Raw genomic sequence first — 15,158 nt, forward strand, 5'->3', positions numbered from 1 at the left:
CCTCTCTCTCTCCCTCTCTCTCTCCCTCTCTCTCTCTCTCTCTCTGTCTCTTTCTCTCTCTCTCTCTCTCTCTCTCTCTCTCTCTCTCTCTCTCTCTCTCTCTCTCTCTCCCTCTCTGGCTCTCTCCGGTGTAGTTTTTTTTCCTTTATTGGAGCATCAGATTTTTCAAATTTGTTAATATTTATATCGACAATATTTACTTTATATGACATCGTAGTATTAAATTTTGATTTGTAAATCTATCAAAATTCGAAGATTATTTTAGAATAAATAAAGACAAATATTCGAGAAAATTTATTGCAAAGACGTATCATACAAAAAGTTACGATTAAATGTAAAATATATAAATATTTCACATTTGCATATAGTAACTAAAATGAAAGCGCGGTAGTCATTAAATATAGCAGTCGTAGTCTAGTTATTAATATGAAGACAATAGGGAAAAGACGATAAATGAAAAGCCATGTAAGAGCTTTCCTAAGCTGTTTCAGCGTTCATTGTCAATCTCGTATCTCGACGTTAAGCAGTTCCTTTATGGGAGCATGTATATATTCTTTACAAAAGCTCACGGAGTTATGCTCTCGTGAAAAGATTCTTTTGCGGTAATTAATAAGTTTCTATGAAAAGAGTGATTTTCTTTTTCAACTGAACTATAGAATTTTGCTTTAGAAATTTACTTGGAAGTTTACCAATTCGTTGAATGACGAAGCGTCCGTTTTATGGTTTTAACCTGAACGAGAATCTCTGGCAGTGACATATTCGTTATTAATTTAATCATTTCTCTTTTGGAAAAGTACTCTCTCTCTCTCTCTCTCACTCTTTTCATCCCCCACAGGACATTGTCTATTTCAATCGATTTAAACGTAAAGAGCATATTGTTGGTTACGTTAACGACAAAAAGTGATCTATTTTTTGATAATGGAACTATATTGGATTTTTTATTTGATAGAATATGACGGTTATCCGGACATTCCATCAACTTGTTACATCTTGCTTCGGCCAGTCCAATTTGATGAATGCGAAAAATCAACATTCGATATATGTGTGTATGTTTGAACGATGCTGTTATATATATTAAATTCGATATCGACTTTTCGTATTTTATGAACGTAGCAAGCCATGAAATATTATTTCCTCTCATGGATTTATTAACATATAACCTCTTGTAAATAGACAAACATTATCAAGTTATACGTTTCAATACAAGCTATATAAACTAACATGAGTTCGTCAGAGGCCTAAGATAGCATAACCAGTTTCTAGTTAATTATGATAACGGAGCAGGTACGATGCCGTCCCTTATTCGTCAAGTCTCATGTCAGATCTGAAACAATCAAGTTCCGAGGAAGCCGTTTTATTAGAACGTGGCTATAAATTAACGAAAAAGATCGGCGAAGGTTCTTATGCTAAGGTCATATTAAAAATCGTATCTGCAAGTTGTTGTTGTTGTTATTATTGTTTAAAGGGAGAAAAGCAAAATCATCAAAAATCCTCTTTTTTACATGTGAATTGAGAAAAAAGAAACGTTAATGAGAATCCAACAATAATATAAAGTTATATTTAGATATAATTAAAAAAAAAAATAAATAAAAAAATAAAAATAAAAAAAAAGATAAAATAAAAGTTTGGATACAAGTTTGTTTTTCTCACGAGAGAGAACGCCGTATAATCTTGATGTAAATTAACTTTAGAATGAAAAAGGTTCATCGAACACAATCGTCGATTTTTCACCGTGAAAATCGATGAAGTTGGTTCGCTGCATATGACGTCAAAGAACAATCACGCGAACACGATGATTAAACGTTTCGGTAAACGAATTTATTGCGATCGTATGATGGAATAGAGTTTATTTTGAGAAAAACATGAAAGCTCGTTTGTCGCAACGCGAGTGAACTTTTAAATTTATTCCGGTTATTCGTTATTTTTTCTTTTTTTTTTCTTTTTTCTTTTTAATGGGCTAGAATTTATTTTATTTTATTTTATTTTATTCTATTTTATTTTTATTTTACTTTTAAAGCTTACTTTGTAATCAAGAAACGAACAACTTATCATATATTTGACATTTTTCGCAAATCTTATTCAGGTTTACCAAGCCGAATATAAATCGCAGTATCGTTCAGTAAAGGATTGCACGTTGGCCTGCAAGATCATCGACACGGTAAAGGCACCGAAGGATTTTGTTCGTAAATTTTTACCACGAGAACTTGACATTTTAGTTAAACTCAACCATCCACACGTGGTACACATACACAGCATCTTTCAAAGACGTATGAAATATTTCATATTCATGCGTTACGCCGAGAACGGTGACCTTCTCGACTTTATCCTGAAGAACGGAGCAGTATCAGAGAACCAAGCTCGCATATGGCTTCGACAACTGGCTCTTGGTACACATAGATATCCGTACATACATACATAGAGATGAATGCATACAGATAATATCCTATAACTTTTTAATCCAACGATAGCCCACAAATTCTCCGAGAATTCTCTTTGAAATCACGCTTGATCCTTTAAAAAGATTATATCTGTCTGTAAATATATAAATGATATAAAAAAAAAAAAAAAACAAAAAATAAGTAAATAAATAAATACGAATTTTCAAAGAAGAATTTTTGAACAAATAAAAACGATAGATAAACGTTTATAATCAATATCCATTGAGAGTACCAAACAGAACGCGCAAATAACGATGTACTCGACAATTCAATTATTGAGAAACACTAACGAGCGATTACGTCCTGTTCTATATAATTTTTATCAATCGATATTCTCTCTCTCTCTCTCTCTCTCTCTCTCTCTCTTTTTCTTTCTCTTTCTCTCTATTTATCTATCTATCTATCTCTCTTTTTTTGCCCCCAGAAATTTTTCATTTAAAACTAAACGATGTATCTATCGTATGTGTATCTAAAGGTTGTAATAATATTCATAAACTCCATTTTACTGTTCTCTTTTTTTTCTAGGTATTCAATATCTCCATGAAATGGAAATTGCACATCGTGATCTAAAATGTGAAAACGTTCTTCTAACAATAAATTACAATGTAAAGCTAGCCGATTTTGGATTCTCACGATACATGATTGATAATCGCGGTAAACGTGTACTCAGTGACACATATTGTGGTTCCTTATCATATGCCGCACCAGAAGTTCTACGTGGTACTCCTTACAATCCAAAATTTTCTGACATTTGGTCGCTCGGTGTGATTCTCTATATCATTTTGAACAAGGCCATGCCTTTCGATGAAACCAATATAAAGATACTCTATGAACAACAGATATCGCGTAAATGGAAATTTCGACGAAAAATTGACGAAACCATAAGCGAAAATGCAAAGACAATTATAACGAATCTTTTGGAACCGGATGTAAAAAAACGTTGGCAAATTGATCAGATATTGTATAGCGATTGGATAGCAATGGATCCAAGATTATTGATTCTGACACCGATTGAGCAAAGTGCTCTCAATTATGCGATTGAGGAACGTAAGAGAAACGAAGAGAAATTTTCGAAAAAGGTGAATTTTAAAAAGTTGAAAATTTGTTTGTATAGGATATAATTAATATTTTATTATCATGTAGAAATCATCAAAGATCGAAAAGAAAAACGAAAAGCCGGAAAATGTAAGCGAAACTGTTGGGCAAGTCACTATTTTGAAGGATGCTACAAAGGTATCAACGTCATTGTTAAAAATGGCACAACGTACGTTTCATAAAGTATTTATCGGAATTTTTTCTCATTTTCTTTCTAGGCTACAGTGTCCACTATTTTACCTACCAGTCTTCTTAAAGAACTCGAAGCATAATCAAATATCGTGGTATATATGTTGGAACATGTTTCCTTGATTATATAATACATATCCCAATACCTCCGCATTTTCTACTTTTGTAACCCAACGCATTTGAATAAAATTAATACGACTTAATTGCAATATCCACGTTTTACGTTATAATACAGTTAAAGTATCCGCTTACTTGAAGTAAGCTGTCGGAACAACAGAGAACTAAGTATGCAATTAAATTAGAAATACGATAACGGAGAAATGTGTATTACGTATCCAATGTGAAATTGTTTTAAACAACGAGTTTCTAATAATTGGAAAACGATTAAAGTTAGAGTGTAAATGCTTTTCATTGTAAATTTTGTCTTCCTTCCGAAATTGAAACGATCGATTCGTAACTTCATTCGGTACTTGCATTTTTTATCGGCACAATGCATTTAAGAGAAATTATAGAATAGACATATATATATAGATAAAGATGAATTATATTAAATTGGAAGAATTATAATACATATATATACTGATAAAAATAACTGACAGGATAACTCAATAATTCTATTCCACTTTCATAGCTGGCCGAGATCTAGTAAAAGAACATTAACTCAAAGGGAAACGCGTTTACGTTATGTAGAGGTAATTATGGGTCGTGCGGGCTTTCGAGTTCCACATTTTGTTTGAAAGTTCGTTATTTCGTTGCCCATGAACCTTCTCGTGTAACGAAGTAGTATCTTTTCGTGTAAGGGTAAAAGGTGTTTCCACATAAAGTTGTATCGTAGCGTGCGACGTATACATCAGAGTAGAAGACTGCTGTAGTAGTGGCGAGTTAACTTGGCATCGCGTAGTCGTCCTTCGTAATGAGAGCCTTCGTAACGTCCTAACGTTATCCGGAAATTAACGTCGCTCGAATCTCAGTCTTGCCAGGAAACGTGGAACACTTTCGACGTTCGAAACACCGAAGATATGAACTCCCTTGATAACCTTACCTTTCTTAAAAGAAAGAAAAAAAAAGAAAGTAAGAATAAAAAAAAATATATGAAATTAAAGCAAATAATCATAGATATTCAAAAGACGATAAATAACATTTCTTTGAAACTTCAAATAAATAAATATCACGTCGACGAATTGATAAAATCAAATATAAATCGTGATTGTACTTTTATTTCGTTGTAGAACCCTTTGTCCACGAGTTGTTTAATAAACGTTGAAAAATTCTTTTGTTTATTTTTTCTGTTTTTTCTCTTTTTTTTTCTCTCTTTTTTTTTTTTTTTTTTTTTTTTTTTGAAAAATATATCGAAACGTAAAGTACGACTTGGAAGCCGTTCAACAAAAGAAGAGGAAGACTTTATAATATAAAGAATTCCCAGGAGATGACCGATAACTATTCGACTTCATCTACAAATTCAACTGAAACGTTGATAAAGCAAAGAAAAATATCATATTACTCTTCTTCATTCTTTTTTCCTTTTTTGTTTCCATAGATTTTTCTCTATTTAATTTTATATAAAGGAATTGTTATTCTTTTTTTAAATTATCTATATAAACATTTTTTATTAATTTATTTATTTAAGAATATAAACTTTCGATAAAAAATAAAATAATATTATTGATTACTCACATGAAGTTTAAATTAATTTTTATTTCAAAAATAAATATATGAATATTATGATCGATAGTATCGATCGATAGTATAGTTTATCCTTATCACGTGACGATTTTGCACAAATCTTCTCATTGTTCATTCCCGCGAAAAGATCCATGTAATGAACCATTTATGAAGAAAGAGAAAATTCGTTCTAATTCTGCACACTGTGAGTAGAAACTTTCCTACTTGAATCGATAGAAGCTATGATATGCAAACATTTATTCGAAAATAATCAACTAAAAATTTCGATTCTCAAAATAAAAATATTGGAATAATTTTCATATATAACATAGAAACATAAGATATATTTTCATTTAAAAATAAGTTGGATCGCTATTAATCAGGATGTGTATATATGTATCAAATAAAAATTATTATAAAATCAGTAAATCAAAAATATTTTACATCAGTCAATAAATTAAATTTCCCTTTAATTTATATATATATACATAGATTTGACTACTTGATTGAGAAAAAGAGCAGGCTTTTTAAATAGTTTAAATTATAAATGAAATCATAAATAAATTCTCATAATGTGGCATGCTAAAATTTATTACAATAGTAACATAAATTAGTTATGCAAAAACTAATGAATGAATTAACATATAATTATATAAATAGAATTTCTATAATATTTATAGAGTAACATTTATACATATCACAGATAAATACGTAATATTTTTATTTATTGTTGAAGCAATTCAATTACCTATATATTGAGATTTCATGAAAATTGTAGCATTATTTTTTATACTTTTTATATAATATTCTTTATTATATGAAAATGTTTCAATTGTTCCTATTAAACTTGTTTTGAATATATGACGTGGACTTCCAAGTTCATTAATATTCCAAACTCCATCTGATCGAAGCATTAATAATTCATTATTTGGTGATGCACTAGTAATAAGTATATTTGAAGGTGGTAAAGTATACTGTTTAACGTTATCCCATGAAACATAATGTAACGCTAACATTTCTAAAGGTAACTGTAAAATTATCCATAATGAATTTCCTACTGATTCTATTGATGCTTGGAGAATATTTGGTACACAAAAAACTGCAAAAAAAAAAAAAAAAATAAAAATAAAGTATTTTGTTGTATCAATTGATGTCTTTTTTTGTTAATAATTGCATAATAACTTCGATAATCACAAACCTTTTTTCTGATAAAATTTGTCTTTATTAATATTGCCAATTGAAACACAATCTGATGTAATAAGTACAATAAATGTAACTTTCTTAATCAATAAAATGTGAATTCTTGTATAATTACTTAAATTTGATCCAAGACTAAAGCCTTGTATTTCAGTATCATTACAAAATAGTGATACATTCTTCAATTCGCATTGACAATTAATATTACTTTGTGAGTGATTATTATTTGAATTAGTTATTATTGCAGTAATATTTTTAAAAGTTTTTAATTTATTTAAATAAAAGGCTCGACCTGTAATAAAAAAAAAATATATATATATATGTAATAAATGATTCAAATTTCATTATATTGAAATTAGGACTTTACATATATATATATATATATATATATATATATATATATACTAACTATTTAAAGCAGTTCTTGCTATGTTTATGACTTCTGCAATCTCTATCAAATTTCTTTTTATTGATTGCATTTTGTTGTATTCTCTATTACAATTATTTACTTTGATACCATTATAAAGACCATCAATGAAAATATTTCCCAATACTTCTAAATTGTCTTTCAAGATAATATCTGTATTTAATGTTTGTACAAGTTTATTTTTCTTTAACAGATTATTAATAAAACTTGTAAAATTAACATCGTTCATTAAACCATCAATTAGCAGGCCTGACATTTTGATATTACCATCAAAAATTTTTAAACCATTAATAATTTGTGGTTTTGATTTCAAAAATGCATTTTTTATATTTTTTCCCATTATGGCACCATCCAAACTGTTAATAGTAAATTTTATAAAAGATCAGAAATATATAACAGATTTAAGTATTTCGAAAATGCATCAAAAATATAAAAATAAATTTAAGTATTTCTGCTTGCAAAAAAAAATTCAATTATACCTTAAATTTGAAATATTAATATCTGTAAAAATCTTTTGGCCTTTCACTGTGATTACATTTTTTTGTTTTAATAAAACAGCATTTTTTGACCATTCACTGAAATTTAATCCACGCAAATGTGTAATAGATAATCCTAAAATTGTCTTTGTACCAGTAATAATATTTTGTTTACTACTATATTTGACAACATCAGTTCTTAAATTCATGTTATTAAGTTTTCCTTGTAAATTTACATAACCTGAATTAAAAAATAATTATGTTTCTTTTTTACATAACGCTTTTAAATCCAATATTTTTGTTTTAAGATTATATTAATAAAAAAATTATTACAAAACCTGATAATATTAATTTATCAAAATGCCATTTGCTCTGAATTACTTGCGACTCATTTTTTTTAAGGGACATTTCAATTATATTCCTTATTTGTGCATCGAAAGATTTTATAGATGAATTCTTAGAACCTTTGATACTGTCAACTTCTATATTGTTAAACCAACAAGGGACATTTATTTCTTGAGGTTTAGTTTTACTCAATAGACTATATGAGATATTTGTCCAAGAATTGTAATATGGTATATAAAGAGATGTCTGTGAAAAAATAAATATTAAAATATTATTAAATTATAATAAAATCAAAAATTTTCTTTCTATAATTATATACCTTTGAAATATTATTTCCTAATACAGTCATATTTTTTATTAGAATATTATTACCAGATATAATCATATTTTGATCAATTGTATAAATTTCCGAAGAGAACTTTTTCAGATTGTTATTATTTATATTTTTGATAATAGGTTCAGATGTAAAAGTGATATTACCTAAAATAAAAAACTTTGATAGAGTTATTTGATAAATTTCTACTATCACATACAATAAATACACAATTGACCTTGTATTATATAATTTTTTGAAGCATTGTATGTATCATAAATAATAGGTTTTAATATATTCAGCATTCCTATTTTTACATTTCCCAAAATATGCTTTGAATGCAAATTTAGATGAACTTCTGGATAAGTGAAATTAAGTGGTCCATAGAAGAACTGTATACTGTTAGATTTTAATCCCATACCTATCATAATAATTATATAATTTTTAAAAATGATTAAGTTCCTGAATATTTTAATATTTAATGATAAACTCTACTTTAATGTCATATTGTACTTAAAATTATCTTCATATTATTTATGGCAAAATTATTAATTTGAATTTTTACTTACTAAATGTTATATTATTTAAAGAAATTGGATCATCTACTCTAACAGCATTTTTCAAAAAATGATGTATATTTTCGCCATTAATAATTGTAGCATAAGTATTTCCTTTTGAAATTACATTGCTAACTGTAGTAGGGAATGGAAATTTAATTCTTACAGGAGTCTGAAGATTATTAATTTTTACACGTGTTGCATTTCTTATATCTTTAAAAATCTTTTTTTCTATCCACATGTTTAAAATTTCTTGAAATCCTATAGAAAGTTATTATAAGATAAGAAAACATCACTCATCAAATGTTTAGTAAATCTTAGATAAAATTCTATTACCTTTTAGATTAAATCCTTTAATATCAGATGCTACAATATCTTTTATAGTAATTACATCTATGAAATATTTTTTTGACAAATCAACAGTATTGATAGAAGTTGTTGTTTCGAAAATAGTAGAGTTTAACTCTTTTGCTCCAAATACTTGAAAACTTTTCAAATTTTCTACAGTCATATTTTCTATCATTACTTGAGATAATTTTATGTTTGAAACATTTGCAGTTGAGGTGCATAAGGAAAAGTTATATCTATAATGTTCACATAAACAATTATTTTTAATACAAATATATAATATATCCCACATACAATAATATTAGTATACGTACTTTGGAATCAATGATTGTATGTAAGCTGACTGTGGTAATATCACATTATATATTGTTTGTTTTTTTCCTGAAATGACCACTTTATTACCAGAATGAGCTGTTACCCAATTATTATAATCTTTTATTGTAACATTCCTCCAGATCTATAAATAATATTAAATTAAATATTTATTCAAAAATGAAGTGGAATAAATAGGAAAAACAAATATATTGCTTTCATACCGCATTATTGTTGGAAAATATTAAATGCATTGGGAAATTATTATGTATTAATATTCCATTGTCTAAAATATTTTTTAGAGATTTGCCATTTTGCCTGTATACATCTTTAGTTCTCAATATATTTACAATTGTGATATTATGGAAATTCCGATTTCCGTTTATTTCCATAAAATTTGGCACGTGTTTTACTGGCATTAATAAACTTGCACTTTTACCTTTCAATCCTCCTTTTAAATTAATAAGCCCTTTTACTTTTACTTTTGATGCTGTTATACATCCTGATATTTTAGATGGAGGTCCATTTAATGGTAATAAAAATCCATCTTTCTTTAAATGTAATTCTTTTACTCTAATCTCTTTAGCATATACAGTTTTCATTATAGAATTTGTAGCAATATCTAATGGCATAACACTATAAACGACATCTAATTCAACAAAGATATGATCACCTAAAAAATAATATATATTAATAACATTTAAACATAATTATTATTAAAATACAAAAAAAAGAAAATAATCATACTAACCTGTAATCATTTGATTACCACTAGTTTTTAATGTATTTTCTTGTAAATCTAATAATGAAATATCATTAATTAATCCTTTGATATCAAAATTTTTAGGTGTAAATGCAGGAATAGGACATTTGAAATTATCAATGTTCTCTATTTTTAAACTTGTAAATGTTAAATTCTGATTAATGTTTTCTATGGATCTTAATTTGGACAATGGATTAATTTTTTCTTTTATTATTATATTATCAACTTTACATAGTGATTTGCATGTTACTTTTACTTTATGAGCACGTAGTGTTTTAAATTGATTATTATTATTGTTTATTCTTTGATTTAAAGAATCATTTAATGCTTTAAATTTTGTAATTAAATAATTATATTGTCCTGTTAAATTTTGCCATTCTTTTGAATCGTATCCATTTATCTACAATTATAATTTATTTTATATTACATTATATATATATATATATATATGACCTAGAAAATTAATACTTACATTTTGAGTATAAATTTCACGTATATAACCATTTAATATGGGCAATGGTTTTTCTATAATTATTCCAGCCTTAGGTATTCTCTTTGCAATAGTTTTAACTTGAAAGTACCAAGATTTTATTTCATTTTGGAAACCAAGTAAAGATTTTCTTTCACCCCATCTTGGTTTCATTAATTTCCATGTAGAAACTCCATGTTTTATAATTATTAATTCATTTTCATAGATATAAATCAAATAAATATCATTGACTTCTGATATTTTAACATTTAATTGTACAAATCTCCATCCATCATATTGATAAACTGTTATAACATTCTTATTGAGTAATAATAGTATGATAGCTCTTTTAACTATTAATGGTATTATCTTTTCCGCAACAGAAATTTTTTGAAATGGCACAAAATACCCGTGTACTTCCTTGTATACGACTGTATATTGATGTGTAAATAAGCATATAAAATATTCTTTGAGATGATCCTTGATTATATCAAATGTCATAATAGCATTACTAGCAGGTAATGTCTGAATTATCATAAATTTATCAAAATGGAAAAAATGACGTAGTATCACTGTACGAGATCCAGTACAAATAAGATTCATAAATCCTTTATTATGAAAAAACGTTAATTTTTCTGCACCAAAATTCAAAACCTGTATAAAATCAAAATGTTCTCCAAGCCAAATATATATCGATATATTATGACGGGATGCTATGCCTAAATATAAACGATTCATATAATGCCATGTATGTATGTCAGTTATAGCAGGTATTTGAAGAGTTTGCACAAAGGATAACATATATGCAGTCTTATCATAATTAAATTTCAATATTGTTATACTCTCATTGAAAGTCTGAATTACTGCTACAGTATTATGTATACAGTTGTCTACTATTATACGCATGCCATTATATTGTGGATATGATTTAATATGATCAAATTTGTTATTCTAAAAAAGAAATAATTTTGTATTAATAATACATGATTTATCAATATAGTATATCAAGTAATTACGTACATTTAATTGATACAACGACATTCCATTAGAATTAATGCCTGCCATAAACCAAAATAAATGGTTATTAAATTGAAGCGGAAAAAATATCGTTTGTTTAAAGTCTTGTACATTAAACATTGATATTTCATCGAAACCTTCCAGAATATTAATAGCTGGAAAAAGAATGCTTAACATAAAATTCATTTCACGATCATTTCGTCTTTCGATAATGACGTTCATAATTCCCGCGCTTTATTCTATACTAAAATGTTCAATATGTTTTTACATCAATCGTGCATAGTATAGTACATATATTTTGATAAAGAATGGCGATATTCTTTAAACATTTTTTATATTAGATACAATATTTAATTATTGTGATATAAATACGTCTAGAGTAAATGTGTGTATGATTATGTTAAATAAATAGTTTTAAAAGGAATTTTTTCGAATAAATGCATCTCAATTTCTAGGTACATTTTCGATTCATGTTTATATTATATCAATATTATTTACAAAATCTTTAACCTTGAACCCTTAAACTAAACTCAAATTAATATATACATTCGTTTTTTTTCTTTTTTAAAGTTAGTATTATCATTAGAAGACATCAATAAATATATTGCTACAAGTAAATTATTTCCATGTCTTATAAATTATTTAAATACAATGACTTTTTACGAAAATATAAAAGAAAATTTAACGACACAAATATACGAATTAGAAGTATTACAATCAGTTTATCCAGAAGAATTAGTCGTCAGCGATCACGGAATTTTAGCTGATATAAATCATTTTATTGAATTTCCTCAAGAAGAACCTCCACGAAGATTGGAATATATTATAAAGATTTCTGAGAATAATGTAAGATTATAATACTGATCGCAATATAAATGAAGATAATATTTATATATTTTATTTAGGCAACAATTGAGCTGCACGTATGTCTGCCAACTAATTATCCGCAAGAAAATCCTGAAGTTTATGCGAGAACTTCCATTCTAGATCGAACTCAACAATTGTTTTTAAATGAAGCACTTGCAAGTTTTTTAAATGAGAATGGAAAAGGTGAGCCTTGTATATATTCATTGATATCATGGTTACAAGATAACATAGAGAAATATCTTAAAAATTCTAACGTGAATAAAGAAAAAAATAATGAAAATAAAAAGAAAAAACATGAGCAAGGCGATGAATTAATATTTGCTAGATATTGGATCTATAGTCATCACATATATAATAAACTTAAAAGAAGAGACATAGCAAATTTGGCAAAAGAATATTCTCTCACTGGATTTTGCCTGCCTGGGAAGCCAGGAATTATTTGTATAGAAGGTACAGATACAAACTGTGAACTCTGGTGGCAAAAGGTATAATAATTATATATAATTATATTAATTATATCCAAAGTAATTACAAAAACTGTAAAGCTAATCTAATTCAATGTATTACATTTTACATTATAATTTTCAGATAAAAGTTATGAATTGGCATAGAATTCTCATAAAATTAATAGAAGATGAGATTTTAGACAATGAAAAAAATATAAATACCATGCGTAAATATCCTAACTTTCAAGAAATATCTTTTCCTAGTTCAGATCGTCATAATGATATGGGACAGTTACTTACATATTTAACTGAGCATCAATCTCAACATGTTTTTAATAACATTTTTGGTATCAAAGAAAAATTTACCCATTAAAGTAATCATTTAAAGTATATAAATCTATCTTTTTAAATAAATATATTAAAAAAAAAAAAAGAATAATATTGCAGCAACATACCAACATCATTGTTAACTGAATCATGACTTTGTCTTTTATAGCGATTGACTAGATTACTTATATTTCCAGTATATGAATTTATTTCCTTATCAATTTGATGTAATGTGTTTAGATTTAATGATTGATATTCTGAAAGGATAGGAGTAAATTAATAATTGCTGATTAGATAAACAGAATTTTGCACATACCATATTTTGTCTTTAACTTTTCAAAAAATTCAGTTAAATCATTTAATGCAGTTGTTAAAACTTCTGAACCATAACTTAAACGACAATCAATTATACCACATATAAATACGAATATTATTCGAAAATTTGTTACCATTTTGCTAAACTTTACTCATCGAAAGTAATACATTACAAATGAGTTGAGTTTACAAGATCAATTAAGGACTATTACAAGGTAATATGTAATGTTTACATTTTTTGTAAATAATCAGGTCACATGGAGTAAGAATATCATGATACTTTATTGATATTATGAAACTGAAGGAATATGATACAAATGTTAAACGAATTGTCTCAGTGTAACAAATAAAATAATACAGATAAATAAATAATAATCTATCTGACAGTAGCATAACGTAAAAATTCATTAGTAAGAAATTGTCCTGGCATATAAGGAGCAGGTGGTCCAAGAACGTCTTGTGCTGGAGAATGAACTTTAATTTGTCTCATATGAGTATCTCTTCCATTTTGATGATTGCTTATAACAGCTATCTGAATCATAAATGTTCTAATGGGTCGTTCATTTATATCTTTTATAGGAATAACCACCCATCCACTTGGTTCATTAAGATCCATGACTTCAACTTCTTGAAGGTCATTGAAATTTGTACCTGCTCTAATACTTATTCTAAAAATATATTTATATAGAGAGCCAATTGAAATTTTAATCGTAATATTATTCTACCATAATAATCTCCTTACCTACTGGGAGTATAGCTTTCATCAAGCTTATAATCTGTATAAATACATATGTCTCGTATCGTTGTTTTTCTTTTGAATTGTATATTTACCAAATGTGGAAGTTGCCCATCAGACTGCCAATATGTTTCTGTGATATCATCTCGCAGTTGATCGACACCAAAACCCGGTTTACAACTAGATAAACTCCATATTGCATGATTACCTACTTCTCTCACTCTACCAGCTAATTCTTCTTGCACAGGATCTGTTTCTCCTAAAGATAAAATATTAAAGTTACACAATGATATACTTAAATACACAAAAAAAGTAAACATCTACCTGCGTTGTTAGCTTTGCTACTCATTGTTAAATTATGTTTTATTCAAGAGACATTTTTTTCAATACAACGATTTTATATATATATATATATATTTTTTTTTAGAAGAAATGTTTACATTTTTTTATGTGTATTAACAAAGCAGTGCAATACGATAACATAAATCTGTAGCGACACAGTGGATCGTGTCGATATTTGGAACTAATCTTTTTCGATTAGTAGTTAATTTCTTTACATAGTCAGTAGTATCCTGTGTAACGGACGTTTAAATATGAAATTACAAACAGTTCGATCGTATTTCCTAATTCTTTCAATAGTATATTAAACATTTTTCTATTCACATTAAAAGGAAAATTCAGTAAAAAATATATCAATTTAACGGATTTTATCCTGTGGACATTCCATAAGTATGTGCATATACATATTATTGTATTAATTTTGTTATAGTAACTATTATACATCTTCTATCGTATCAATTAACTTTATTTTTAATACATTTTTTTATAATATTTTATAATAAAATTACTCGATAATATA

At 27.0% G+C, this 15,158-nt stretch overlaps 4 protein-coding genes across 5 annotated transcripts; 2 read left to right on the plus strand and 2 right to left on the minus strand.

The window, feature by feature from the left end:
• The first annotated feature begins 178 nt into the window (after positions 1–178).
• LOC124427389 (testis-specific serine/threonine-protein kinase 1-like) lies at positions 179–4,779 on the plus strand. The gene is made up of 5 exons (XM_046970266.1): positions 179–1,411; positions 2,084–2,387; positions 2,964–3,517; positions 3,582–3,671; positions 3,752–4,779. The coding sequence occupies exons 1-5, from the start codon at positions 1,316–1,318 to the stop codon at positions 3,803–3,805; spliced, it is 1,098 nt and encodes a 365-aa protein (XP_046826222.1). The 5' UTR covers positions 179–1,315; the 3' UTR covers positions 3,806–4,779.
• A 643-nt stretch (positions 4,780–5,422) lies between these two features.
• Positions 5,423–13,700, minus strand: LOC124427654. The gene is made up of 17 exons (XM_046970846.1): positions 13,565–13,700; positions 13,377–13,505; positions 11,612–11,763; positions 10,595–11,542; positions 10,111–10,522; positions 9,584–10,032; positions 9,362–9,504; positions 9,036–9,283; positions 8,712–8,960; positions 8,381–8,563; positions 8,149–8,309; positions 7,823–8,075; positions 7,488–7,725; positions 6,991–7,364; positions 6,583–6,873; positions 6,133–6,483; positions 5,423–5,624 (listed from the first exon to the last, which is right to left on the minus strand). The coding sequence occupies exons 1-17, from the start codon at positions 13,698–13,700 to the stop codon at positions 5,575–5,577; spliced, it is 4,767 nt and encodes a 1,588-aa protein (XP_046826802.1). The 3' UTR covers positions 5,423–5,574.
• Positions 11,859–13,739, plus strand: LOC124427657 (RWD domain-containing protein 2A). 2 transcript variants are annotated; one of them, XM_046970854.1, is made up of 4 exons: positions 11,859–12,063; positions 12,179–12,454; positions 12,514–12,960; positions 13,064–13,739. In XM_046970854.1, exons 2-4 carry the CDS (start codon positions 12,260–12,262, stop codon positions 13,292–13,294), a joined length of 873 nt encoding a protein of 290 aa, XP_046826810.1. In that variant the 5' UTR covers positions 11,859–12,063; positions 12,179–12,259; the 3' UTR covers positions 13,295–13,739. The 2 variants fall into 2 exon arrangements, with proteins under 2 accessions (XP_046826810.1, XP_046826811.1); XM_046970855.1 differs by lacking the exon at positions 11,859–12,063 and having other exon boundaries at positions 12,104–12,454.
• An 87-nt stretch (positions 13,740–13,826) lies between these two features.
• Positions 13,827–14,799, minus strand: LOC124427658 (anaphase-promoting complex subunit 10). The gene is made up of 3 exons (XM_046970856.1): positions 14,624–14,799; positions 14,306–14,558; positions 13,827–14,231 (listed from the first exon to the last, which is right to left on the minus strand). The coding sequence occupies exons 1-3, from the start codon at positions 14,646–14,648 to the stop codon at positions 13,940–13,942; spliced, it is 570 nt and encodes a 189-aa protein (XP_046826812.1). The 5' UTR covers positions 14,649–14,799; the 3' UTR covers positions 13,827–13,939.
• Positions 14,800–15,158: the final 359 nt, after the last annotated feature.

Source organism: Vespa crabro, chromosome 10 (genome assembly GCF_910589235.1).
Source record: "Vespa crabro chromosome 10, iyVesCrab1.2, whole genome shotgun sequence".
In the NCBI taxonomy this organism is placed as follows: domain Eukaryota; kingdom Metazoa; phylum Arthropoda; class Insecta; order Hymenoptera; family Vespidae; genus Vespa; species Vespa crabro.